At 47.9% G+C, this 27,453-nt stretch overlaps 1 protein-coding gene across 13 annotated transcripts in view; it reads right to left on the reverse strand.

The window, feature by feature from the left end:
* Nucleotides 1–27,453, reverse strand: part of LOC101137195 (CUGBP Elav-like family member 6) — a 93,273-nt gene continuing 65,820 nt past the window's right edge. For 3 of the 13 annotated variants that reach the window (XM_063698685.1, XM_055363699.2, XM_055363700.2), the window contains exons 17-26: nucleotides 5,406–5,534; nucleotides 5,218–5,297; nucleotides 4,906–5,049; nucleotides 4,656–4,788; nucleotides 4,419–4,568; nucleotides 4,149–4,211; nucleotides 3,819–3,899; nucleotides 3,589–3,732; nucleotides 2,516–2,671; nucleotides 1–1,621 (exon numbers count right to left, since the gene is read on the reverse strand). In XM_063698685.1, the coding sequence (XP_063554755.1) occupies nucleotides 2,544–2,671; nucleotides 3,589–3,732; nucleotides 3,819–3,899; nucleotides 4,149–4,211; nucleotides 4,419–4,568; nucleotides 4,656–4,788; nucleotides 4,906–5,049; nucleotides 5,218–5,297; nucleotides 5,406–5,534 (1,052 nt within the window). In that variant the 3' untranslated portion in view covers nucleotides 1–1,621; nucleotides 2,516–2,543. Of the gene's footprint in view, nucleotides 1,622–2,515; nucleotides 2,672–3,588; nucleotides 3,733–3,818; nucleotides 3,900–4,148; nucleotides 4,212–4,418; nucleotides 4,569–4,655; nucleotides 4,789–4,905; nucleotides 5,050–5,217; nucleotides 5,298–5,405; nucleotides 5,535–14,435; nucleotides 14,495–17,484; nucleotides 17,591–20,047; nucleotides 20,097–27,453 lie in introns of those variants that run through there. The other 10 variants (XM_063698686.1, XM_055363702.2, XM_019010444.3 and 7 more) reach the window with 10 other exon arrangements.

A 27,453-nucleotide genomic window follows, 5' to 3' on the forward strand; every position in this document is an offset into this window, starting at 1 on the left:
AACAGGTGGGAACAAGTTTTCTTAGAAACTGTTATGAAGGAGGAGCCCTCCACCCCCATCCCCACATCTTTTACTATTTAACATGTTATCAGATCAGAGGCCTTCAGCCTCAGCAACATCTGGGGATTAGAGGGACCCCCACACAGCTGGGGCCTCAGACTAAGCTGATCCATGTCTGTTGGGTGGACGGGAAATCCTCCTGGGAAAAATATGTGCAAGGCCCTACAGGCCCAGGAAAGGCTGACCAAGGCAAGGTGAGTCATGGTGTTCTAAGCTGAATCTTTTGCCCATCTCACAGAAGCAGGCAGGAAGCACCACCATTGATCAGCTTTATATGGCACCCACTGTATACGACAGACAGACAAAGACAGACAGACAGAGCACACACCACTTCTAAGCTCAACACTGCTCACCAACTAGAAGCACCTCGGTTAAGCACATGTGAGACACTCTTGCATAGGAAAGATGTAGTTTTTAAAGGAATGAAGAAGTATTTTGGCAAAACATCTAGTTCCCTCCCAGGTCTGGGGTAAAGAGGGACCTCTAATTCTGAAGCTTCTACATATTGAAAAATTTCTCCTTCTCAGTGGCAGTATATACAGTAGCAAACCTTCCAAGTCTGTTGTCACAGCCCTCTACAGATATCCTGAATCTACTTTACTGGTGGGCAAACTTAGACTAAGAGACAGAAGGTAGCCTGGAGCAAGGGGACACTGGGACTGGTTCAAGGGGAAGGGAAACAGGAGGTGTCTCAGCTCAGCCAAAGGCAGGGCCTCTGTCTACCTGGATTGGCAAGGGAAAGGCTCAGGTGGCCAGAACTCCCTCTTTCTTCCCGCCTGGGGAAGCAGTGGTTCCACAGGAAAGGCAGTCCCACTCTTGCTGGCTAGGGGGCCTCCCGGGATGGCAAAGGCCAGGGCCAACCTGAGCTCTGCCTGGGGCCTCTTCTGGGATGCACTCTGAGTTTGGGGATTGTGGATTGTGGGTTCACTGCTTCCATAACGTTCTCCTTACCTGCATGTGAGCCTAGACCTCAAATCCTTAATTATTTTTAAAAGGGCAGGGTGGGGGAGTGGCTTAAGAGGGAATGAGACACAGAACAATCTTTCCACAGCCCCCGTCTGCCTAGGCTGGGGCTGTCAAGGGTCTCCTTCACCCTGTCTCCTAGGGATATTTAAAGGCAGCTTTTATGAGACTCTATACTGTCTTTTTTGTAGTTGTTTGTCTTGGTTTTTTTTTTGTTTGTTTGTTTCTTTGTTTTAATTTATATAGATATATATATTCTTAAAAAAGCAATAGTCCTTTGGTCCCTAAACTCTAAGGAATGATATGATTTTGAAAGAAGTAAATCTGGACTTCCCTTGCGGAGAAGCCCTTGGCACCCCCAACGCCCTCTGCTGGTTCCCCTGGACAGTCACTCCTCACCAGCCCTATTTGCTCTGCCATTCTGCGCTCTATGCTGCAGGCACAGAGCAACCCACTTGATAAAAACAATCCTTAGAGTGGCCTTAGCCCCAGGCACCAGCCTTGGGTCCGATCCACCTCCGTCCACAGCTGCTCCTTCGGGAAGGGCTGCTCAAGCGTTTCTGTGCTTTTCCTCTCCTTTCTTCTCACTCTTCTGTTTCTGTTGTTGTGTATTAATTGATAAGGAGAGATAGGGGGGAAAAGGCAAAAATCACCTTGGAGGGCAAGACCAGAAGAGCAGCTTGCCCCCATGAGTGACATCTCAGGTGAGTGGCTGGACCTCTCTTCCTGAGGAGCAGGGCTGCAGCAGGACCCAGGCAGCAGCCCCATCCACTGAAGCCAGACTTGAGTCCTGAGCAAAAGACCCCAACCCCACATCCCCTCCAGAAGGTTCCTGGGGTAGCTCAAAGTGAGGCAGGGCCATGTGGGCCTTCTGAGACAGAAAATCTCTAAAAGTTGCAGGCAGCATCCTATGGACCCATGACCTTGCCAAAAATGTAGAAGAACTTGGCCCATCTTTCTCCCCATCACCCACCAGGCCCTGCAGATTCTACCTCTGAAGCATGTTTGCTTCTCTTCCTCCATCTCCATGTTCACTGCCACTATCTCAGCCCTTACTTCTAGTCCTTTCTCTGCTTAAGCTCCTCAACAGTTCATTCTCATCTTCAGGATAAAGTCCAAACTCATGGCCTGAAGACCCTTGAAAACTGGCCCAAAGCTACTTTTCTAGTCTCATTTTCCAGTCTCCTGGACCCTCCCCGCATACAGGTTCTCTATTCTCATTGGCTGTCTCTGGAGTAGAACTGCTTCTCCAGGCAGAAAGACTCTGATTGTCTCTCCTAGACTGCGGAGCAGGAATGTTGTCCAGTTGATCTCCTTGGATTGAAGGAAAAGCAAAGTCTCCATCTGAGGATTCCTCCTAGCTCCTGGCTCTTCTCTCTATCCCAGACTTTCTCAGAGGTGGGTGCCTCCAAGGTCCGAAAAGGAGGACCATCAAAGCTGGGAGGGCCTCATCACTCAGGCCTCATCTACTTGGGGTCCATCAGGGACTCACCTTTCTGTGGCTGGTCAGTGAAAGCAGGTCAGTAAGGCCGGTTGGCATCCTTGGGCCGCTTTAGCTGGACCTTGAGCCTCTTCATGCCAATTTGAAAGCCATTCATCGCCTGAATAGCAGTCTGGGCACTAGTTGGATTGTCAAAACTAACAAACCCTGGAGGGTGTGGGCAAAGAGATTAGCTGGGGACTCTGCCTAGCAGGGCCTCCTTTCTCTCTGACCAGCCCCCTCCTCTTCCAGCCCCCTCAGGCCAGTTCCATCAAACACATACCCCTCCACTGTTTGTGTGGATACAGAGTCATAGGCAGATGGCCTGAGATTCCTAAAGGTGTGATTCTTGGAAGGATAGGAAGCAACTCTGAGTGTGTGTGCAGGGTCAGTGTGTTGATTCGGATGTTTCCGTGTTTTTCCTGGCATGGGTTGGCTGTCTCCCTCCACAGCTCCCATTCTGGTCCTCAGAACCATAGTTGGAGTTGGAGGGGATCTTTGGTCTCAGAACCAGACTCCTCCTGCCCTGGCCAGACTCCAAAGCTCTGACCTAGCTGGCCACATTCCTGGTGGACACCTGATCGTCCCAGGTAAACCTGAAATAAAGCTCATTCTTTTTTTTTTTTTTTTTGAGATGGAGTCTTGCTCTGGGGCCCAGGCTGGAGTGTGCAGTGGTGCCATCACAGTTCACTGCAAACTCTCCCTCTCGGATTCAAGAAATTCTCCTGCCTCAGCCTCCTGAGTAGCTGGGATTACAGGCACCCATCACCACGCCCAGCTAATTTTTGTATTTTTAGTGGAGACGGGATTTCGCCATGTTGGCCAGGCTAGTCCCAAACTCCTGACCTCAAGTGATTCACCTGCCCTGGCCTCCCAAAGTGCTAGGATTACAGGCGTGAGCCACCATGCCCGGCCAAGGCTTGTTGTTGGCCTAAACTTAGCCCCATCACTGGTTTGTGACCCCGTTTTGTGCCATACATTCAATCTGAGGAAATCACTGCATTATGGAAGGGCAATCGTAGGGTCTGTAGGAAATCCTTTATAGTCAGAGGTGGGAGAGGCCTAGGGGTAGGTTCTCAGCTCACCAAAACACTTGCTCTGGTTGGTGGCTCGATCCACAAAGACTTTAGCAGAGACAACGGCTCCAAAGGGCAGGAATGTCTGTATGAGTTCCGCATCACCAAACTCCTGAGGCAGGTGATAGATGAAGAGGTTACAGCCTTCGGGGCCTGGAGGAACAGTAGCAGGCTGGTTCAGGGGAAGGACCCTGAGTCCAGCCCCACCAGGTTCTGCTCTCCAGCCCCCAGTCCCTCACCTTCTCTCTGCTGCTGGGGCAGGGCTGAAGGCTGCTGGGGAAAAGCTGTGCTCACTGGGGCATAGGCCGACGGATAGGCTGCTGGAGACAGAGGTGGGAGTGGACAGTGATCCCCAGGAGCCCTTCCCCAAGCAGGGCCCCAACTGCCTGGCCGCTTTTGACCAATTCAGCCCAGTCCACCATAACCCTCACCCCAAGAGAGGTCGTTCTGGGGGTAGGAGGGGATGGGAGGACCAACTCCTTGGAACAGAGCCTAAATCCCCCACAACTCTCCCTATTTCTTTCTAGGGCCCTTCAACCTCCCCCAGGCCGCGTAGCGCCAAGTGAAACCTGCGTAGTGGTGCATCCCAGCGTAGGCCTGCTGCAGGGGGTCAGCCACGCCGGGGCTCTGGGCTGGGGAGAGAGGGGCGCAAGGCCCACAGTGAAGGCAAGCGGGCGAGCAGAGTGGGTGAGAAGCTCAGGGAGTGTGGGAGGTGGACGGCGGCTGTGAGAGACAGCAGGGAAGGAGGGGGATCTCTTCCCAGGGAAGCCAGGCCCTACCCCCCCACCCCCCGCTCCCCACTCCATTTCGGGGGGATTTGGGCGGAGCGGGGGGCCCACCTGGGTAAGGGGAGAGCCCGTTATTGTAGAGCGTGTCGGAGCCCGGCTGGCCATTGGTCTGGGGGGTCAGAGGGCCGAATCCATTGACCCCGATGGGCGCCGGAAGACCTGGGAGGGTGCCAGGGCCGCTGCCAGGCGGGGAGTTGGCTGCTGATGGCGGAAGAGGTCTGAGAGTCAGGCCGCCACCCCGCCCCGCCCGGCCCCTCCCAGGCGAGCCCCAGTCCCTGGGCGCCGTACCTGCCGCGGGCAACAGAGGCGCAGCCACTAGGCTAAAGGCCGCCACGTGTTGCATCTGGGCCGCCACTGCTGCCACCGGGCCTAGGCCTGGGCCCTGTGCCGCCGCCAGCAGGGCCGCCTGGTGCTGCAGGATCTTTGAGAGGAAAGATGGGCGAGAGTGGAGGGCCAAGGGGCAGGCAGCTGCCCGTGCTCTCAGCCCCAGGCCTGGCCTACCCACCTGCGCGCCCTCGCATGCGTGCCGGGTACCTACCGCCGTGGTGTAGGCGCCGCAGGCCCCTAGCGGCAGTGGCGCGGGGTGGAAGGCGCCCAGGTGGCCGGCCATCTGCTGCATCCGCCGCAGCGCGCGCTCCCGGTCGGTGTCCGCCAGCTTGACCACGAGGCTGGACGAGGCGCCCTGGGCAGGGCAGGGGAGGCCGTGGTGACCGGTCCTGACGCTGGCCCCGGCCCGGGGCCAAGCGCCTTTCCCATCAGGTCCTTTCGCGGGGCACCGAGCACACTCGGGGAGGAGAAGCCCGTCCCCACCCCACTGGCCTCACCCTCAGCCCAGGGAACCCGCCCTCACCGCCATGGTCCGGCTGCCGTGCAGACCCTGGATGGCCGCCTGAGCTTCCCCTTGACTCCCGAACTTCACAAAGGCACAGCCTGGGGCAGGACAGAGGGAGCGGGTGGCTCAGGCCACAGGGGCCAAAGAGTTATGTGGCCCAGAGTGAGGAAGGGTCACCAGGAAATCCCGGGGTCAGCTCAGGTCACCTTTACTGGTGCCGTCAGGACTCCGCAGGACCGTGCACTCCTCGATGTGGCCAAAGGGCTGGAACAGGCGTCTGACGTCCTCCTCACCCTGCTGCTTGCCCAGCATCCCCACAAACAGCTTTCGGTCCTCTGGGGACAAAGCCAGGAATGACCTGGGGACCCCAAGTCTTCCTAGACCCCCGAGAGTAGCCTGAGGAACTTAGGAAGGCAGCTCACCAGTCTCACTCTGGGAAGCAGAGGGAGTGAGAAGGCCCCGGGCTTCCAGGGTTGGTTTTCACTGAGGGGCAGGATCTGGGGAAGGGATCTGGAGAAGGGAGCTCAGCTCAGCTTTCCATCAGGAAAACCTGGGTCCTGGGGAAACCCAGAGAGGCTCAGGGCTGCTCTTGTGGGAAGTGATGCAGTCTTGATATCTCTGGCTGGGTAGAGCCCTATATGCATTGTTTTACATGTTTGACCTTTCTGTTCTTAGAGGTTGGGAAACGCTGTTTTGGACCATTTCTGTAGTATTAAGGAAGGGGATGCTCAGAGAAAGCCTTTCTATTCAGACTGGGTCCAGAGAAGAGAAGTACATCCTTGCTGGTCAGTCTGATAGTGCTGGCTGGAATCAATGCCCCTTCCTGCTCATATCAAGGAGGGTTCTGGATTTAGAAACAGCATAGAAAACAGTCCTGTCATCCTACTGCCTCATCTTTAGGCACTGAGCACTGGCATGATGAATCCTTACCCTCTGCACCACATCCAACCTGGATGCCCCTCCCAAAGGCCTACAGAGAGCAGGACCTTGGTTTCCTGAGCCTCCAGCGTTAGCATTTTTCCTACTACAGTTGCTGAATCCCTGACCCCTTTCCTTAACTCCCACCTCCACCACCCTGTCCCTTCAGCAAGCTTCTAGTACCCTGTCTGTAGCCTTCCCTCTGATTCCCCTGTCCTCTTGCCCTGATGCCTCCCAAAATGTTCGTGCTATGAGAGAACAAGTTCTGCCTATAGACCTGGATTGCCACCAGAGAACCAGTCTGATTCCTTCCTGTGTCCACCCTTTCTATGGGAGTGGCAGAAATGCAGGAAAGGGGCTGCAAGCTGGGCCTGTGTCCCTAGAAGAAAGCTGGAGAGCTGGGGCTGGAAACTAGGGTTTTGTTGCACATCCAGCAAGTTAGGCCTCAGGAACACTCTCTGGGAGTGTGGGGTAGAGGGGTCCAGCCTGCTGTTAAAGTCTGGCTCTTCTCTGCACCAAGGTAAATCTCTGAATTTGGGATGGGGCTTGACCATGTAGGGGACAATACAAGTTGGGAGAGAAGGAGTGGGTAGGAAACTGGTTTCAGGCTTCATCTTCAAGATCTTGGAGTGCAGGAAAACCCATCCTAAATGGTTCTACTCCTTGACCAGCTTGGCTAGGCAGATGGGGGTCCTTGGATTCTAAGTGCAGGGAAAACAAGGCTAGTGGGGGGTCATAGACTGAAGCCTGGGTGACAGCGAAGGAAGAACAGACTGTTCAAAACTGAACGAAGTTAGCAGGGGAGAAATCTCCAACAAGACTATGTGTGTGTCCATATGTCACCCGGGTGGTGTGGGGTTTGGCCTAGGCTGCCTTGGGGATCCTGAAGTGTCTGTCTGTCTGACGATGCTATGTCTGTGTGGAGGGCAGGGGCTGCAGTTCATAAGGGGCAGGCAGAATGTGTTTTAGCAAAATTCTGCCGTCTATCCAGAGAGGTACCACCCGACGATCCTTGGGGAGGGGATGGATAATGGACTTGTGGCTGGAATTCTGATGGAGGAAAGAAGGTCTCACCAGTGACCTTCTGTGGTGAGAGTACAACCCAGTGGGTGTACTTTGCTTCTGGGGGTGTCAGCCACAGAATAGTGCCTTTGGAACAGATCACTGGTTTCCCAACCTTTTGAAAAATTAGTGGAATACATTGTTCTAACATAAATATTAGGATGAAGCTCAAAATGTAAGAGAAAAATAGAACTGCTGTGACTGAAGCCAGAAAAGGAGGGGTGGAGTTCATCTTGCTTGATCCTCCCCTAATACTCCCTAGAGGGGCTCCAAGGAAAGCCCGTTGAAATTACTGACCTAGAAGATAGAGAACAGATTTCCAGCTGTTGTATGAGGGGGGATCTGAAATCATCCTGTTCAGGAGCCTGAGAAGACAGGAAAGGTCTTTCATGAGTCTCTCAACCAATCTGATGGCTTTGCCTTGACATTGGAGAATGGGCTCATTTGGCCAGAGAATCAAACCCCGAAAGACCATGCCATTGTTCTAAGTTATTCTGGGCTGCAGAAGGCCTGGGAGAGGCTGGAGAAGAGTCTAGGGCCTCCATAGTCCCAAGGGGGGCTTCACAGTGCCCTAATTTGTAGTGGAGCTGTGTCATTGGGCAGGGTCTGAAAAATGGTGATGGCACCCCAATAAGACATCATACCACATGGACCAGAATCCAGGTAGCCCTGTGTAGGAAGAGAGACATCACAGGCTGAGATAGAGCCCATAAGACAGAAAAGAGGTTTGTACTGACAGTGGTGATCTGATCCTTCATCTGCTCTGCCTCTTGTTGCTTTTTCTGCTGATGGTGAAATTTTCCGATCCTCTTTTCCAGTGAGAATCTCACAAGTTAAGAATTTTCAGCAGGGCGCAGTGGCTCACGTCTATAATCCCAGCGCTTTGGGAGGCCAAGGTGGGCTGATCACTTGAGGTCGGGGGTTTGAGACCAGCCTGGCCAACATGGTAAAACCCCATCTCTACTAAAAATATAAAAATAGCCAGGCGTGGTGGCACATGCCTATAATCCCAGCTATTCAGGAGACTGAGGTGGGAAAATGGCTTGGACCCAGGAGGTGGAGGTTACAGTGAGCCGAGATTGTACCACTGCACTCCAGCCTGGGCGACAGAGTGAGACTCCAACTAAAAAAAATTTTTTCCATTTCCCTGTCAGGGCACTGACCCTATGGATCTGGACTACTGGGATGTACAGAGTTTCGAATGGAAATGAGTATCTACCATGGGGTGGGCTCTAGGCTCCTGTTTCCCAGGTATCACCTTAAATCCTGGTATCCTCTTTGCCACTTTACAGGGACCTTGATTGTGTTTGACAGGAGGATAAGCTGGATCACAGTGGTCATGAGCCTCAGGTGACCCAGAAATGGTGGGATAAGTTTTTTAAGAGACCCAGCCAAAGAGAAGTACATGCTGGACCCCTAAGAGTAGCCCCGCAAACCCACAGATCTGAACATTCTGATGGCTGATCATTGATTGCCTCCAAAGAGAGATGATGATGGGATGTAGCCCAGATAATTCAGTTTCCTCTAGATCAAATTCTATCATTTGGATAAAAAGCAGACGCTACAAGAGGCAAGTCAGAAATGTCTGAATAAAAGTATCCCATGAGTGGTGGGTAGTATCCTAGAAAGATGGGAATATCAAACATGGACGCTCAACCTTCCTGGAGTGGAAAGTATTAGAAGGCAGCATCAGCGTAGAGTTGAGACATAGTTGGAATGCCATATGATTGAATGGTATAACTGCATTTTCCTGTTGACAACCGACGTATACTTCTTAATCTTCTATCAAACGCTTTTTTTTTTTTTTTGACACTGAGTCTTGCTCTGTCACCCAGGCTGGAGAGCAATGGCGTGATCTCGGCTCACTGCAATCTCCTCCTCCCAGGTTCAAGTGATTCTCCTGCCTCAGCCTCCTGAGTAGCTGGATTATAGGTGCACGCCACCATGCTCAGCTAATTTTTGTATTTTTTAGTAGAGACAGGGTTTCACCATGTTGGCCATGCTGGTCTCAAACTCCTGACCTCAGGTGATCCACCCGCCTAGGCCTCCCACAGTGCTGGGATTTCATGTGTGAGCCACCACGCCCAGTCTCAAATGCTTTTTGAATCCAAAACAAGTGGCTTAGGCTCCCAGAGGCCCATCTCCATGAAGCTGCCTTGTGCAGCTGGTCATATAGGTCAGGGATTCGAATGCAGCAAATGATGGAGTTGACATCCCAGTAATCATAGCAGAATCAGTCCAGACTACTTCTTCAGAAAGGGCACCAGGATGCTGTTCAAGGAAGGAGCGTCTGCCTCATGTTGCTCCAAAGAAATTCCTAAGTTGTTCAAGTTTCTGGTTTCTAGGCCACTCACACCAAATCACCTCCATGTTGGTGAAATGTAATGATTGTAGGGACAGCGTAAGGAAAGGTCCAGCCTTCGGGTACCAACTACCAGACACATCCTAAAAATACTGGTTCATTTTTCAATGTAAATGCCAACCCAGAAAGTCTTGCTGGTGGCAGTAGTTGTATTATAGCAAAGCAACTCTCTCCTGATACTCTTAGTGACGACTGCAGCATAAGAAGCCACGGGGAAAGTGACAGAAGGAAGTAGCCAGGACGAGAAGAGTCTCCTGGCCAGATGTGACAGGCATCAGGAGGGACTTAAATTCCACACACAAAAAAACTGTTAGAACAAATAACCCAATTCAGCAAAGTTGCAAGAAATAAAATTGACACACAAAAATCAGTTGTGTTTCTACACACTAGCAATGAACAATCTGAAAATGAAATGAAGTGAAAGCAAAAGCCAGCATGGTGGCTCACGCCTGTAATCCCAGCACTTTGGGAGGCCAACGTGGGTGGATCACATGAGGTCAGGAGTTCAAGACCAGCCTGGCCAACATAGTGAAACCCTGTCTCTACTAAAAATGCAAAAATTAGCCAGGCATGGTGGCACGTGTCTGTAGTCCCAGCTACTTGCAAGGCTGAGGCAGGAGAATCTCTTGAACCTGGGAGGTGGAGGTTGCACTGAGCTGAGATTGTGCCGCTGCACTCCCGCCTGGGAGACGGAGTGAGACTCTGTCTCAAAAAAAAAAAAAAAAGAGATGAAAGCAAACAATTCTATTTGCAATAGCATCGAAAAGAATAAAACACTTGGAGGCCGGGCATGGTAGCTCACGCCTGTAAACCCAGCACTTTGGGAGGCCGAGGTGGGCGGATCACCTGAGGTCAGGAGTTTGAGACCAGCTTGGCCAACAGGGCGAAATCCTGTCTCTACTAAAAATACAAAAATTAGCCGTGTGTAGGTGGCAAGCACCTGTAATCCCAGCTACTTGGGGGGCTGAGGCAGGAGAATCGCTTGAACCTGGGAGGTGGAGGTTTGCAGTGAGCCGAGATTGAGCCACTGCACTCCAGCCTGGGTGACAGAGTAAGACTGTTTCAAAATATATAAATAAATAATAAGATAAAATAAAATACTTGGGAATAAACTTAACCCAGGAGGTGAAAGACTCATACACTGAAAACTACAAAATGTTGCTAAAAGAAATTAAGAGGCCAGGCGTGGTGGCTCACGCTTGTAATCCCAGCACTTTGGGAGGCCGAGGCGGGCAGATCACGAGGTCAGGAGTTTGAGACCAGCCTGGCCAATGTAATGAAACCCCATCTCTACTAAAAATACAAAGAAATACAAAGAAATTAGCTGCGCATGGTGGTGGGTGCCTGTAATCCCAGCTACTCAGGAGGCTGAGGCAGAATTGCTTGAACCCAGGATGCAGAGGTTGCAGTGAGCCGAGATCACGCCACTGCACTCCAGCCCGGGTGATAGTGCAAGACTCTGTCTCAAAAAAAAAAAAAAAAATTAAGAAGACACAAATAAATGAAAAGACAATCTGTGTTCATGGATTCGAAGACTTAATATTGCTAAGATGTCAATACTACTCCAAGTGATCTACAGATTTAATGTAATCTCTATAAACTCCCAATGGCATTTTTTGCAGAAATAGAAAAATCCATCCTAAAATTCATATGGAATCTCAAGGGACTCCAAATACCCAGCAATTTTGAAGAAGAAGAAGAAGAAGAACTCCCTGTTTTCAAAACATATTACACAGCTATAGTAATCAGCACTATGGTACTGGCATAAAGATAAATATATAGACCAATGGAATAGAACAGAAATCCCAGAAATAAACTCTCTTACATATGGTCAAATGATTTTCAACAAGGGAGGCAAGATCATTCAATAAGGAAAGGACAGTCTTTTCAACAAATGGGGTTGGGAAAAATGGATATCTACAAAAGAATGAAGTTAGACTCTTACCTTTCACCATATACACAAGATTCACTGAAAATGGATGAGTCCTAAATGTAAGAGCTAAAACAATAGATGTCTTAGAAAACTGAGGGGAAAAAGATTTCATGACAGGATTTGGCAATGATTTCTTGGATATGACACCAAAAGCACAGGCAACAAAAGTAAAAATAAATAAATTGGACTGACTACATCAAAATTAAAAACTTTAATAAGGATCTATTGGAGGGCAAAAATAAAAAACTAGAAAACTTCTGTCCATCAAAGGACACAACTCACAGAATGAAAAAGCAACCTCTGGAATGGGAGAACACATTTGCAAACAATATATCAAGATAAGAGGTTAACATCCAGAATATATAAAGAACTCGTACAACTAAATAGTAACAACAACAATAACAACAACAAAAGACACCAAACCTTCTATTTAATAATGGGCAAAGGATTTGTATAGATGTTTCTGCAAAGAAGAAATACAAATGGGCAACAAGCATAAGAAAAGATGCTCAAAATGACTAATTGTTAAGGAAATGCAAATCAAAACTACAATGAGATATCACCCACCTCACACCGATTAGGATGACTGCTATCAAAGAAACAGAAAATCACAGCGTTGGCGAGGATGTGGAGAAATTGGAACTCTTGCACACTGTTGATAGGAATGTAAAATAGTGTCGCTGCTACAGAAAGCAGTATGGCAGTTCCTCAAAAAATTAAAAATAGAATTACCATATGATCTAGCAATACATTTTCTGGGAATATATCCAAAAACATTGAAAGCAGGGTCTTTTCAAAAATTAATCTATAATTTTATTTCAATTGACCAATAATAATTTTATATATTTATAGGGTACAATGTGATGCTTTGATATATGTAGGCATTGTGAAATGATTAAATGGAGCTAATTAACATATTCTTCACCTTGCCTACTTATCACTTTTTTATGGTGAAGATGATTGAACTCTATTAGCAATTTTGAAGTGCATATTGCATTATTATTAACTACAGTCTCCATGCTATGCAATAGATCACTAAAACTTCATCCTTCTGTTAAACTACAACTTTGTATCCTTTGACTAACATCTCCCCTTTCTCCATACTGTAACCCCCCCGCCGCCCCTAACTTCTGCCAACCACCATCCTACTCTCTGCTTCTATGAGCTCCACTTTTTTAGGTTCCACACGTAAGTGAGATAATGCAATGTTTGTCTTTCTGTGCCTGGGAAAACAAGATCTTGAAGAAATATTTTGTACACCCATATTCATAACAACATTAGTTACAATAGCCAAAAGGTTGAAGGTACCCAAAAATCCAACAGATGAACGGATAAACAAAATGTGGTATATACAAACAAAGAACTATTATTCTGTCTTAAAAAGGAAGGAAATTCTGACACATCCTACAACATGAATGAACCTTGAAGATAGGCTAAGTGAAATAAGCCAGTCACAAAAGGACAAATACTGTATGATTCCACTTACATAAGGTATCTAGAGTAGTCAAACTCACAGAAATAAATAGAATGATGGTTGCCAGGCTGAGGGAAAGGGGGAAATGGAGAATCATTTAATGGATACAGAGTTACTGTTTCTGCAAGAAGAAAAAGTTCTGAGGATTGGTTATACAATGTGAATGTACTTAGCTCTAGTAACTGTACCCCTAAAAGTGTTATGACAATCAGCTTTGGGTGATCTGCTCTGAGCCAAGCCTAAGGAAAGCATGTCTCATTACCTTTGTGGGTAGAATGCATTTCAGGAAGTGAAGAGTTAATGTGAGGAAAGGGTCAAGTAGTACAGGTGAAATCTATCCAATCTTAGTTGGAAAATACTTTTTAGAATTAAATTCATCTAAGGACCAATAACAGGTATGACTGTCAACTGACTGTGACAGAACAGTTGTTGCTAAGGTCTATTTCTGATTTAGGCCACAGAATATGTCCCAGCACTATGAAATTCTGAAAATTCTACCTCAAAATTCAATTTTAACTCAAAGATTAGTTGTTAAACACTGAATAAAGTGGAATCCTAGAAAGAACTTGGAAAAGATGGCTCTGCTAGTGAGATAGTCATATATGCATTATGTTTATACTCAAAATCCAGGCTGACATCTAATCAAACCCTTGCAAATTCAGGCAGAAATTACTTAAGCAATTATAGGATAGTGATAGGAGGGTTAATTGGATAACAGATAATTGGCTTTTGAGTTGAACCAAATTGCAAGACTGAAAAACGAGATGCCTCAAAATATATTTTAAAATCCTCAGAGAATGTTTTAAGTTTGAACGTTAAAAGAAAATAACTGAAGTGGAAAGAGTGCATGGATTGATTACCTAACCTATTTCTGTACCTTAGGCATCTTGGATACATAAATATTTGCTGAGTAAAGGATACAGCCAAGTTGAGAAGTGGAACAAGCAGAGCAATCACCATTGTGATTTATGTATTGATTCTATGCTATGAAATTTGAAAGAGGAAAGAATATACAATTCAATAATTTTTAATATTTTGCTTTAGGACTAAAAACTACTTTTCCTATAAGATCGGTACTTACAGTTTAACTTATTGGTGTTTCCAAAGTAGAGAAAATATAAGTGAGGAAAAATCAACTACAGTCCCTATGCTGAACAGCAAATAAAACAGACTTATTTAGTTACCATTGTCTGAGGGATTTGGGGATCCTTATTTCTGACCTCATATAATTTGTGGTTAACATTTAAAAAATATGTGAACCTAGGCCGGGCACAGTGGATCATGCCTGTAATCCCAGTACTTTGGGAGGCTGAGGCCGGTAAATCACTTGAGGTCAGGAGTTCAAGACCAGCCTGGGCAACATGGTGAAACCCCATTTCTACTAAAAATGCAAAAATTGGCAGGGTGCAGTGGCAGGCGCCTGTAGTTCCAGCTACTCGGGAGGGTGAGGCAGGAGAATCTCTTGAACCCGGGAAATGGAGTTGTACCTTGCAGTGAGCTGAGTTGTACCTTGCAGTGAGCCGAGATCATGCCACCGCACTCCAGCCTGGGCAACAGAGCGAGACTCCATTTCAAAAACAAAACAAAACAACACAACAACAACAAAAATACATGAACCTTGAATTTTTACCCATACAAACATTTTAATGTTCATGTTCAAATGCACACAAATGCTGAGGGAAAAGGTTTTTTGTTTTTTAGTTTTTTTTTTTTTTTTTTGAGATGGAATCTCGCTCTGTTGTTCAGGCTGGAGTGCCGTGGCATGATCTCGGCTCACTGCAACCTCCGCCTCCTGGGTTCAAGCGATTCTCCTGCCTTAGCCTCCCAAGTAGCTGGGATTACAGGCACACACTGCCAAGCCCGGCTAATTTTTTTGTATTTTAGTAGAGACAGGGTTTCACTGTGTTGCCCAGGCTGGTCTTGAACTCCTGAGCTCAGCCAATCCACCCGCCTCGGCCTCCCAAAATGCTAGGATTACAGGCATGAGCCACCACGCCCAGCCCTGAGGAAAAAGTTTTTGACACTGTGTATTTAATGTATGTTAGGAGATAGTTTCATTTTAGAAAGTTAGATGCATTTTCCTTTAATAGTATACTGCTCAATGTGTAGCTGCCACAGGATGTAAAATATAGGCCTGGAGTGTGGAGTATAGGAACAGCGTGGAACTTAGCTACAGAATTTATGCAAACTCACTGGAAGACATTAAAAGGCTGCTATAATATAGCCACAAAGACCCAGATGCACCTCTGGTACTCTGAGAAAAGTGTTGCCAAGGCTGCAGGGGATGGCCATGACAGAAAAGGGCCTTGACATCCTCCATCAGGCAGATCCTGGTGTATTGCTAATATTAATTGTATTGTAGGCATCGAATTAACAAGTGTTACCAATAACTATTAAAAGTAATACAACAGGGGCCGGGCACGGTGGTTCTTGCCTGTAATCCCAACGTTTTGGGAAGTCAACGTGGGAGGATCATTTGAAGCCAAGAGTTTGAGACCAGCCAGGGCAACAAAGTGAGACCCTGTCCCTACAAAAAAGAAAAATACAAAAATTAGCTGGGCATAGTGGCATGCACCCGTAGTCCCAGCTACTCAGGGGGCTGAGGCAGGGGGATCACTTGAGCCCAGGAGTTCAAGGCTGCAGTGAGCTATGATGGTGCCACTGCATTCTAGCCTGGGCAACAGAGTGAAACACTGTCTCTAAAAAAAAAAATAATAAAAAAATAAGTAAATAAACAGACAAATCAGTAAATAAATAAAAATCATAAAATATACAATATGTATGTTGGTTATTTCAACCACAAACCTCATGTTTATTGATTAAAAGTAAGACTACTAGTACACTGTTACACCAAAAGTCAAGTGACAGAAGACAAAGTAGCTATTTTTGTTAAAAAGCTAGGTTGGGCGTGGTGGCTCACACCTGTAATCCCAGCACTTTGGGAGGCCGAGGCAGACAGATCATTTGTGGTCAGCAGTTCAAGACCAGCCTGGCCAACATGGCGAAACCCCGTCTCTACTAAAAATACAAAAATTAGTTGGGCGTGCTAGTGGGCACCTGTTATCCCAGCTACTCAGGAGGCTGAGGCAGGAGAATCGCTTGAACCCAGGAGGCGGAGGTTGCGTTGAGTGGAGATGGCGCCACTGTACTCCAGCCTGGGTGACAGAGCGAAACTCCATCTCAAAAAGAAAAAAAAAAAAAGCTCATGTGTGCACAATGTAATCCTCCTTTATGGCAGATGGAAAAAGAAGCAATTATGATAGGTTTGGTAGGCTCTCACAATGCTGGTCTATTTTTAAAAATTGAATTAGTTGCCAACATTTAATACAGCTAAAATGAATTTTTTTTTTTTTAAGACAGGGTCTCATTCATTCACCTAGGCTGGAGTGCAGTGGCACCATCTTAGCTCACTGCAGCCTCGAACTCCTGGGCTCAAGTGATCCTCCTGCCTCAGCCTCCCGAGTAGCTGGGTAGCTGGGATTAAAGATGTATGCCACCACACCCAGCTAATTTTTGTATATTTTTTGCAGAGACAGGGCTTCACCATGTTGCCCAGGCTGGTCTCAAACTTGTGAGCTCAAGTCATCCTCCCGCCTTGGCCTCCTAAAGTGCTGGGATTACAGGCACCAGCCCACATGCCCAGCTGTAAATTATTTTATTAAATCATGGGAGTCTCATCCATTTAATGTTACCTACCTGGGCTCCTGTAGTATTTGAGCTGATGATCCCTACTTGATGGGAAGAAAAATCATGCATAATCCCTTCCAGAAGAAAGTGGAAGGTTTTGGAAGAATATGTTGGCCTTGATATCCCTTAGATTGTTTTCATTGACATCAGTACTCTTATCGGATAAAGAAACCATTATTAACCAATGGTAAACTAAGGGATTTAATTTCAGGAATAATTTTAGAAGACACAGGCTTACTGGCGTAAATATATCTGGTCAGGTGTGACCATTGACTCTGACAGTTTATAGAATGTTTGAGGTCACAGATATAAGACTTAAATGGGACACGCTGTTCCACATTGTTGCCAAATGTTACATTTTAAAAGCAAAATCCAATACCATTTTAAAAAGTTGACTTTCTTTCTTTTTTTTTTTTTTTGAGACAGAGTCTCACTCTGTCACCCAGGCTGGAGTGCAGTGGCGCGATCTTGGCTCACTGCAAGCTCCGCCTCCTGGGTTCACGCCGTTCTCCCGTCTCAGCCTCCTGAGTAGATGGGACTATATGCGCCCACCACCACACCCGGCTAATTATTGTATTTTTAGTAGAGATGGGGTTTCACCGTGTTAACCAGGATGGTCTTGATCTCCTGACCTCCTGATCCGCCAGCCTCGGCCTCCCAAAGTGCTGGGATTACAGGCGTGAGCCACTGCTCCCAGCCAAAAAGTTGACTTTCTAAAGCATTAGGTTGTGTTAAAATTCAGCAGACGGTTGAACTCACTTTAGAAGAGATATATGATAGCACTGAAGAAAATACATTTTGATTAGTAATGATTATCTAACACAGATCTGTTAGTATTAAAATACTTACAAATTGTAAAGGCCCAACTGTTCTGCAAGACTGGGTACATAGGCCTTTTCTCTCCTGAATATATAGTAGGGAGCAGGGAGGAATTGAGAGATCTGGTCATCCAAACCTGCAAGGATTATTCATGGATGCATTTGGAGTGTATGCTCCTTGAGAGCCACCACTTGTCCAGAAATATCTGTGTAACATAACTGCTAAATTATGAGTTCTGCTGCCAGGCAATACTCTTTTTCAGCTAGATTTGCTTTTCCTGTTCTTTTGAACAGGTGTATAGGTGGAAATGCCATATGTACAGAATTTGTCAATGATGTGACACCTGCAAAGTTTATACAAAAATGTGGAAAGAAAATTCTACAACTCAAGCTGATGTCATTGCTTAGAGCCCAGACCACCAGAACACATCAACCAGGCCAAGCAAAAGCACTATCAGCATGGAGGCCCCTTTGTGCGGCTGCCCAAACACTGACAAGATGTAGTGGACTCCATACAGCAGGAGTGCCCTAGCATTGTGGACTTAGTTCCTGAACAAGACTCCAAATTGCACCACGTTCTTCTGAGCTCTGGGGCCTGCGGACGTGCTCTTCCTCTGCCCAACATGCTTGCTCCCTCTCTCCTCTTTTCTCTGACTACTTCCTATTCATCCTTGAGGTCTCAGCTTAAATATTACTCCTCTGGGAACGCACTTTGATCTTCCAGACTGGGTTAGGTGCCCCTTGTTTGTGTCCCCACAATTCCCCTGGACTTCCCCTTGAAAGCAGTGATCACACTGAATTGTGTTCCCTTGTTTACTTGTCCATATCCTCTCATAGCATCCGTGCTTCATGAAGCCAGGTACCAGGTCTGCTTTGCTCACATCTGTATTCCTGCTGTGGAGTAAGTTGCTCAGAAGATGTTGGTTGTGTGGTTGAACCTGTCTGCTTCACAGCTCACTCACATACTCTTAGTTGGCTTCTCAGCTGTGGGACTGGCTCATGGTTGTGGGCAGGGCTTAGTAGTTGGCCAACAATGGCCTTGATGCATAAAAGAGTTTCCCAAGGGGCAGAAATTCTTGGGTTACATGAACATGAAGTTTTGCATGCAGCCTGGAACATCTCTAAAACCTGACTGGAAAGAATAAAAAGGGAAAGGAGAATGTGTGTGTGGATGGAGGAGGAAACTTGGAAATATCTCTCCAAGACAAGGTGAAGGTGATAACATCTTGACCAGAAATCAAGAATCAGAGACCAGAGGTCAGAGAATCTAAAAGGATAATGGAAGTATTTCTTGGAGGAACGAACTTCACAATGGAACCACAAAGTCACCAGAACTCTGTGTGTGGGTTCTCAGACTGAGCATGAAGTCTGAGAAGGGTACAGAATTAGTAGGACTCAATACATGTTTATATCAATTGGGTTCCATTCTGTTCCTGAACTCGGGCAGCTTCTTTCAGCTAGCAAAGCCATGGCTGATCTTGGGTTAGACAGGAAGAGAGTCTTACCCAAGATAAAGAGTCAGCAGACATCAGGGAGGGCTATAGGCTGATACACTGGAAGGATCTAAGATGCAAGGGTGAGAAAAACACCAAGAACTGACACCAGAAGCCAGCCTTGCCTTTACAGCTTGGAAGCTGGCCAGAACCCAGCTGGTTAGAAGAAAGCACAGGCTCTCTAACTGTCCTATGTGGTTTTGTTTTTGTTTTTGTTTTTGTTTTTGTTTTGATACAGAGTCATGCTCTGTTGCCCAGGCTGGAGTGCAATGGCGTGATCTCGGCTCACTACAACCTCCGCCTCCCAGGTTTAAGCGATTCTCCTGCCTCAGCCTCCCTGCCCCAGCCTCCGAGTAGCTGGGATTACAGGCATCCACTACCACACCCGGCTAATTTATCTATTTGTAGTAGAGATGAGGTTTCACCACGTTGCCCAGGCTGGTCTCGAACTCTTGGCCTCAAATGATCCACCCACCTCAGCCTCCCAAAGTGCTGGGAATACAGGTATGAGCCACCGCGCTCAGCCCACCTCCTGTTCTTAAGGAGCTCTGGTTTTTCTCTACCAGGAAACAGTGTAGCTATCGGAGCTTTCCATGGTCCTCAGCATAGAGGACTTACTATGGCTCATAAAGTCTGTCGTACCAGCCTTATCTTTTACCATGAGCAACTAGGCAATTACAATGAAGGAATGGCCTCAATCTGAAATGGACTGTGTTCTCTGATATCAGAAGGATATAGAGAAGGAGAATAACCCCCACCTGATTCTTAAAAACAACAACAACGAACCCCTGAAAGTTCCATGTGGCAAAACAGGAATGATCTCTCTCCAAGGGTAAGTGGCAAGAACCCCCTCTCTCTATCATTGGCATCTGTTTAGGCCCTTCTTGCCTCTTCTGGGTCTGGGCTCCCCAGAACCCCAGCCCTGCTCAGTCTGAGCAGGGAAGGCTGAGCTATTTCTGGGGCTCAGCAACTCTGAACCCCACCTGTCCCCTTGACCCAGGGAGGCTCTCATACTAAGTCATGGGTAGGACAGACTCCAGGTGTGGGCCCACCCTCCCTTACACGGGTTGCAGCCTGAGGTTGGTCAGACAGGGAAGTTACCTCCTCGGCCCTCACTGGCAGCTGGCTTCACTTGGATCGGACGATTCATCTGAAAGACATCGGACCAATACACCCATTCAGCGTGACTGCCTGGTCCTGGAGCCCCCAGCTTCTCGAACCCTGGACTCCTCAGGATCTGAGCCCTAGCCCCTTTGAACTCTGCACTCTACCACTTCCAAACTGGGATTACAGATTTTCTCCAAGATTCCTTCCTTAAACCCAGGAATTTAGAAGGTGCTGACACTGGCAGGGATGGGTGACAGGAACTTAGTGGCAAGCACAAGGTGGAATGAAGTGGCTAAAGAGACTTTTCTGCCTGGGGCTCTGGGCAGGGGCTATGTGAGGCTGTCCCTTTGGTTTCTGGACTTACTTAAAGGCTTTGCACGAGAGGATTGGGAAGGAGGGTAGAATTGATACTGCAGATTTGTGTTTTATGTCTAAAATGGAGAATATCACGCTATGTGTCATTTAGATGAGAGTCTGGGAATCAGACTCAGTGCTATCTGCCCTCAACTCTTGTCATTTAATGGTTGTATGACTTTAAGTAAGCCACCCTTTCTCAGATTCAATTTTTCTTTTTCTCCTGTGTAGCTGAAATTACAGGCACGTGCCACCAGGCCCGGCTGATTTTTGTATTTTTAGTAGAGACAGGGTTTCTCCATGTTGGCTAAGTTAGTCTTGAACTCCTGACCTCAAATGATTCACCCGCCTCAGCCTCCCAAAGTGCTGGGATTACAGGCGTGAGCCACTGCGCCCGGCCAGATTCAATTTTTCAAATGAGGAAAACATTTCCCAAGCTGCTGTATCACTAGAGTCTCCACGCTCACCTGCTCCATCCCCTCCCTAGAGTCCCCTTCCCTGAGGATGCTGGAGTTTTCCAAGGTGCCATTCTCAGCCCTTTTTGTCTGGCTTTTCCTACTTTTCTTGGATAGTCTCATCCACACTCAGCCTCAGCTCCTCTCCACACAGGGATGACTTAGAGCTCTGTGTCTCCAGCCTGCATTCTCCTCTGAGCTTCAGAGCCATGTTACCAGCTGCCTGCTGGACATCCCCACTAGAAAGTCCCATGGGCGCCTTCACTCAACACACCCAAACGAGAGCTCATTTGTTTTTTTTTTTTTTTTGCCCCAACCTGATCCTCCCAGTCACCCAAGCTATAAGCCTGGAAAGCAGCTTGACTTCTCCTTCCATCCCTTCCCCGCTCCCACCAACTTCATCTTTTAATTCAGGGGTTCCTGATGAGGTGTAGATAAAAATCACCCAGGAACCAGATGAGGCTCTTAAGTTGGGGTATTGCATAATTTGAAAACGCTCTTAGGTGATTTCAATATATCCCCCCCACATTCCCATCCCCCAACCACCCTGAGTGAATTCATGATTGAATCCCCATCTCACCTTCCTCTCATGGGTGTTGTGGGGATCACATGAGGTAATGGGGACGCAAAAGGTCTTTGTAAACTGCCAAGAGCTGGGTGCGTGGGAGGTGAGGAATTATTGTTGGGGGGCAGGCAGCTGAGTGCCGGGAGGAAAAAACAGCGGCCTTCCCGTTCATGGAGGAAGGGGTACTGATGCCCATCTGGCCTGAGAAGGTGATGATCTGACCCCCTCCCCTCAGGAAATGCTCTGCTTCTGCACCAATCAGGGGCCACTCCATCCCTTACCAATTTGCTCGTTGCCGAGACAACAGGCAGCTTCCTGTTACCATAGCCACAAGTGCTACCCAGTAACCATGGTAACGCCCTGGCAGTCACAGTTGAGCAATTTCCTTTGGATCAAATTTGGGGGTGGGAGGGGCAGGGAGGGCTTACTAAAAAAAAAAAAAAAAAAGGAAAGGAGAACAGGCCAAGTCTGAACCAGCGCAACTCCCCTCCCACCCAGGGCTCTGACACACCCACCCGCTGGTGGTGGAGCACCTGCAGTGTACCAGGCTGTGGGTGGGGGCGGAGACACCAACAGGACTCAGGTTGCAGTCTAGAGGGGATGACAGATCAATCCAAGCAGATCAGGGCGAGCTTGACAGGTCTGGACTGGCCTGGACCAGGGACCAGGAGGACAGGACCCGTCCCTGGGCATGGCCACCTGTGATTGTGGAGGAAAGACCAAGAGACAGAGCCATGGAGAGCAGAGACACAGGGAGAGATGAAGAAACACTGGCAGACAGAAATGATGTGAGAGAAAGACAGTCCTAGAAAGGGGCAAGGAAAGAGAGTTACTGGTGGAGAGGGGAAGGAAATGAGGAGATGAAGGGTAAGGAAGCGGGTGCAGGAGAGGCAGGGAGGAGCCTGGTAGGGACGAAGGCCAAAAGAGTAGAAGCCTGGGGTGGGGGGCAGTGAGGGTGAGCAAGACCATCATTATTTTATTAGTTCTTAAATAGATCCTGAGAATTTCTCTCTGGAGCCTAGAGTGACGAGCACACGTGACAGCAGCAGTTTCCATGGCAGCTGCCTCCCTGGCTGGGTTTCCTGGGAGATGGTGCTCTCGGGGACGCCACCTTCTCTCCTCCCACCCACTTCCCCACCCTTCAACAGAGAGTGGGCATCGGGTGGTACATACATGTTCCCCCCCTGGACCTGACCTAGGCCTCCCACCACCCAGGCATGCTGCCAGCATTTCCTGAACTCTGTGATGAGCCCCAGGCAGCCTTTCATGGGAGACAGTGATGATCTGTATGGGGATCCTCTCTTCATAGGCTCACAGAGGGGAAGATAATGTTACCATTTCCTGAGAGCCCACTCTGTGCCAGGCCCTTCCTGGGACACTTTACATACATTGTCTCTAAATCCTTCCAACCACTCTTCAAGGGAATACAAGTGTCCCCATATCATAGATGAGAAAGCTGAGGCTGAGGGAGGTGAAATCACTTGTCTAAGATCCCATGGTGGGTAAGTGGTTGAGCTGGGATTTACCCCCAGATCTGTCTGAGGCTGAAGCCCATGATTTTTGCACTGGAGTACTGCTCAACTCCATTCTTAAGGCAGGAACACAAATAGTGAGGCACAGAGGGACCAGGGCCTCGGGGGAGTGCAAGGTCAAGAGCTGTGGAAGAGGCAGACTCCAGCTGAAGAGGTTGACTCAGGAAAGCTGCATAGACGAGGCAATGTTTGACCTGAGCCTTGCAGGACTGGGGTCATTGGCCATGTAGAGATAATAGGAGAGGTAGGAGTGGTGGCTGAGCACGCTGAATGGCTAGGGTACAGACAGGGAGCTGCAAGCCTGAAGGAGCAAAGTTTCTAGTGAGCACTTGGCATGGGAGTAGCCATGGTAGAGCAAATTGCTTCCTAGCAGATAGATGTAGATTTCAATCCTGGCTCTATCACTTGCTTCTCTAAGGTCTCTGAGCCTCAATATCCACACTAGTGAAGAGGGAATCATGATCTTACCTTGCAGCGTTGTGATGAAAATGACAACTGCTAGATCTTAGTAGATACCTCAGATATAAAAAGTTATTGTTTTTTGTTTGTTTGTTTTTTGAGTCAGAGTTTTGCTCTTGTTGCCCAGGCTGGAGTGCAATGGCATAATCTTGCCTCACTGAAACCTCCGCCTCCCAATTCAAGCAAGTCTCCTGCCTCAGCCTCCCGAGTAGCTGGGATTACAGGCATGCACCACCACGCCCGGCTAATTTTGTATTTTTAGTAAAGACGGGGTTTCTCCATGTTGGTCAGGTTGGTCTTGAACTCCCGACCTCAGGTGATCTGCCTGCCTCGGCCTCCCAAAGTGCTGGGATTACAGGCGTGAGCCACCGCACCTGGCCGGTTTTTATTGTTGTTATTGTTGTTAGGGATATGAAACTGAAAGGTAGGCAAGGGCCAGATTAGGGAAGGCTGTGAAAACCACATCAAGGAATTTTGACTTTTGACTTTGTTGTATTTCAAAGGCAGTGAGGATCCAGGGGAGGGAAGGATTTTTAAATGTTTTTTTTTAAAAAGTTATTTATTTATTTATTTATTTTGGAGACTGAGTCTCACTCTATCACCCAGGTTGGAGTGCAGTGGCGCGATCTCAGCTCACTGCAATCTCCGCCTCCCAGGTTCAAGCAATTCTCCTGCCTCTGCCTCCTGAGTAGCTAGGATTACAGACGCCCACCACCATGCCCAGCTAATTTTTTGTATTTTTAGTAGAGATGGTTTCACCATGTTGGCCAGACTGGTCTCAAACTCCTGACCTGTGGTCTTACTGTGCTACCCAGGCTGGAGTACAGTGGCGCTATCATAGCTCACTGCAAACTCCAAATCTTGGGCTAAGCGATTATTCTACTTCAGCCTCCCAAATAGCTAGGAATACAGGTACATGCCACCATGCCCAGCTAATTTTTAAATTTTTGTAGAGACTGGGTCTCACTATGTTGCCCAGGATGGTCTCAAACTTCTGGGCTCAAGCGATCCTTGGACTTCATCCTTTCAAAGTGCTGGGATTACAGGTGTGAGCCGCTATGCCCAGACAGGAAAGGGTTTTAAGTAGAGGAATCATCTAGTCAGTTTTGTCTTATGAAGGATCCCATAAGCTGTCACTATGTGGAGAAAGGATTGGAAAAGGAGTGATTAGAGGCAAGAAGATCAGTGGCACAGGTGAGAGGTGAATGTGACCTGGATAGAAAGAAATGAACAGATTTAACAGATGTGTAGGAAGAATTAACTGGACTATAGTTCTATTGGATATGTGGACCCGGGAAGAAGAGGGCATATTGGCTGAGCCTCAGGTTCATCGCTTGGGAGTTGGGGAAGGTGGGAGTTTGGGAGTTTGGGGGTACAAGGAAGTCCCCAGGGGAGGAACCCAAGAGAGTAAGAACAGAGTTGGGGAGAGCAGGGCTCTGAGCCTTCAGTCCCCACAGAGCAGTGGTGATGAAGGACACCTGGGATTTAGGCATGTTATGTGTGGCTGGAGGAGAAAGAGAGCTGCCCCCATGAGCTTCCTGGGCAACCTATTATATATATCTTGTTCCTGCCATGGGCAGAGGAGGGACATGGCAGTGGGATAATCAGGACGTAATCAGGAGTCCCCCTTGAGGAAAAGAGGACATTGCCTCCCAGGCCAAAAACTTGTCCTGGGACTTCAGGTGAGCTCTTGCCCTGGCTGAGCACCTGTTCCCTTAAGAATTTCCCAGGTGGAGTCCAGGCCCATGTCTGCTTCAGAGCCCAGCCCTGGAGGGGAATTCAAGGGATAGAATGTCAGAGAGAACAACCTATTCCAGGCAATGGAGTGGGGAAGGTCAGAGGCCGCACAGACACGCACAGGGCCCTGGACCTTCTGCCCCAGTGAGCAGAAGGGAGAGCAAAACCCTACCTAACTCTCTGCCCTGATTTGTCTAAAATTCCTCCCTTTGGGCTCAGCATTGCCCTTTTCATATTCTTCTGCCCTGATGCCAACTATTCTTTTCACTGAGCACTCACACCCTCAGCACTCCCCATTCCATGGGAAGAGTTTATCAGAACCTTCTCGAAGAAGGGAACACTGGTAGGTCTGGGAAAGGTGTCAGGAGGTGCAGGGCAGAGTGGGACAGAAAAAAAACAAACTTTGTAATTTTTAGTACTTTGTTTTACCTCACCCCCCTCCTCTAATTCAACCCACTGTCAAGTCCCATTGGTTCTAGAATCTATGTGGATATCCTAAACAGCTCTGAAATCTAACCTCTTCTCTCCTTTCCTGGCCTATCTCCAGCTCTAGGCCAGCATCACCATTCATCCAAACTCAAGCAACACTGCACTAAAGGGTCATCCAGCCTCCAGTGTTGCTTCCTTTCCAACCCAACCTTCTTCACACCATAGCCAGAGTAATCTTTTTTTTTTTTTTTTTTTGAGACAGCGTCGACCTCCAGGGCTCAAGCAACCCTCCCACCTCAGCCTCCCAAGTAGCTGGGACTACAGGTGCACACCACCACACCTGGCTAATTTTTAAAAAACTTTTGTAGAGACGGGGTCTCACTATGTTGTCCAGGCTGGTCTCAAACTTCTGGGCTCAGCGATCCTCCAGCCTCAGCCTCCCAAAGTGCTGGGATTACAGGCATGAGCCACTATGCCTGGCCCAGAGTAATCTTTTGAAACTAGTCTCTTACTCTTCTCTGCTTAAAATCCACCTCTGTTCCCCCATTGCAAGCCTCCTGTTAAAGCCCAAGATTCTAAGACTAGCTGTCAAAACTTGTGAGTCTTGCTTCCACTGCTGCCCAACATGCACGATTCTCTCTACTCATGTGGAGCCTTAGCTATCTTTGCTAGACACCTTCCCTGCCAGTGTTCACACTGTCCCCAAATTTTCTTGTCTTTTAGGTTTCTAGATCCTCAAATATGATAAAATATGATCATGATTCAGGTCAGATAACATCTCCTCTGCAAAGCATCTACTCCCTCTCCATTTCTTTTTATTCTTTTCTTTATTCCTTTATTTATTTATTTTTATTTTTATTTTTGTATTTTTAGTAGAGACGGGGTTTCACCATGTTGGCCAGGCTGGTCTCAAACTCCTGACCTCAAGTGATCCGCCCGCCTCAGCCTCCCAAAGCGCTGGGATTACAAGTGTGAACCACCGCACCCGGCCTTTTCCTTTATGGTTTGACTCTGGGACTCCCTCCCCAATTCTGGTCTCTCTTTTACTTGCCCAGATGTATGCCTGAGTGAGATGCAATGAGGCTCACCTTTTTTTTTTTTTTTTTTGAGACGGAGTCTCGCTCTGTCACCCAGGCTGGAGTGCAGCGATGCGATCTCGGCTCACTGCAAGCTCCGCCTCCCAGGTTCACGCCTTTCTCCTGCCTCAGCCTCCCGAGTAGCTGGGACTACAGGCGCTCGCCATCACGCCCTGCTAATTTTTTGTATTTTTAGTAGAGACGGGGTTTCACTGTGTTAGCCAGGATGGTCTCAATCTCCTGACCTCGTGATCCGCCCGCCTCAGCCTCCCAAAGTGCTGGGATTACAGGCGTGAGCCACTGCGCCCGGCCAATGAGGCTCATTTTTAAGAAGCATCTTGAGGGCAAAGACTCAGACTCATTCATGAAGTGGTTGCTAGCACATACAGTGCCTTTCTGTAAATTATAAAAAGGCACGCCCCAACCCTGGGATGAATGAGAAAAAAATGTGCCCTTTCCTCTGGGCTGACAAAGCCTTGAAATAATGTGCATGACCTAGTCAATAGAGCATGGCTGGATTTTTGCCCCCATCTGCCCTCTCCGCTCAAGCTGTTTTGTGCAGGGCACAACTTGCAAAAGCAAATGCACTCCCCTACTCAGTAACATCTGCCTTCTTCACAGTGTTTGAAGGGATGGCTTCCCAAAGAAAGGGAAGTCAGGAACAGGGAGATAAACAAATAGGGAGGCACCTTATGCATCCCGTAAGTGGGGCTGAGGCTAGGCCTCACCCTCTTCAGGTGGATTCTGGAGCATAAAGTGAGGCTAAAAGAAGGAATTCTGGCTTCATCAGGAA

Source organism: Gorilla gorilla, chromosome 16 (assembly GCF_029281585.2).
Source record: "Gorilla gorilla gorilla isolate KB3781 chromosome 16, NHGRI_mGorGor1-v2.1_pri, whole genome shotgun sequence".
Lineage (NCBI taxonomy): Eukaryota > Metazoa > Chordata > Mammalia > Primates > Hominidae > Gorilla > Gorilla gorilla.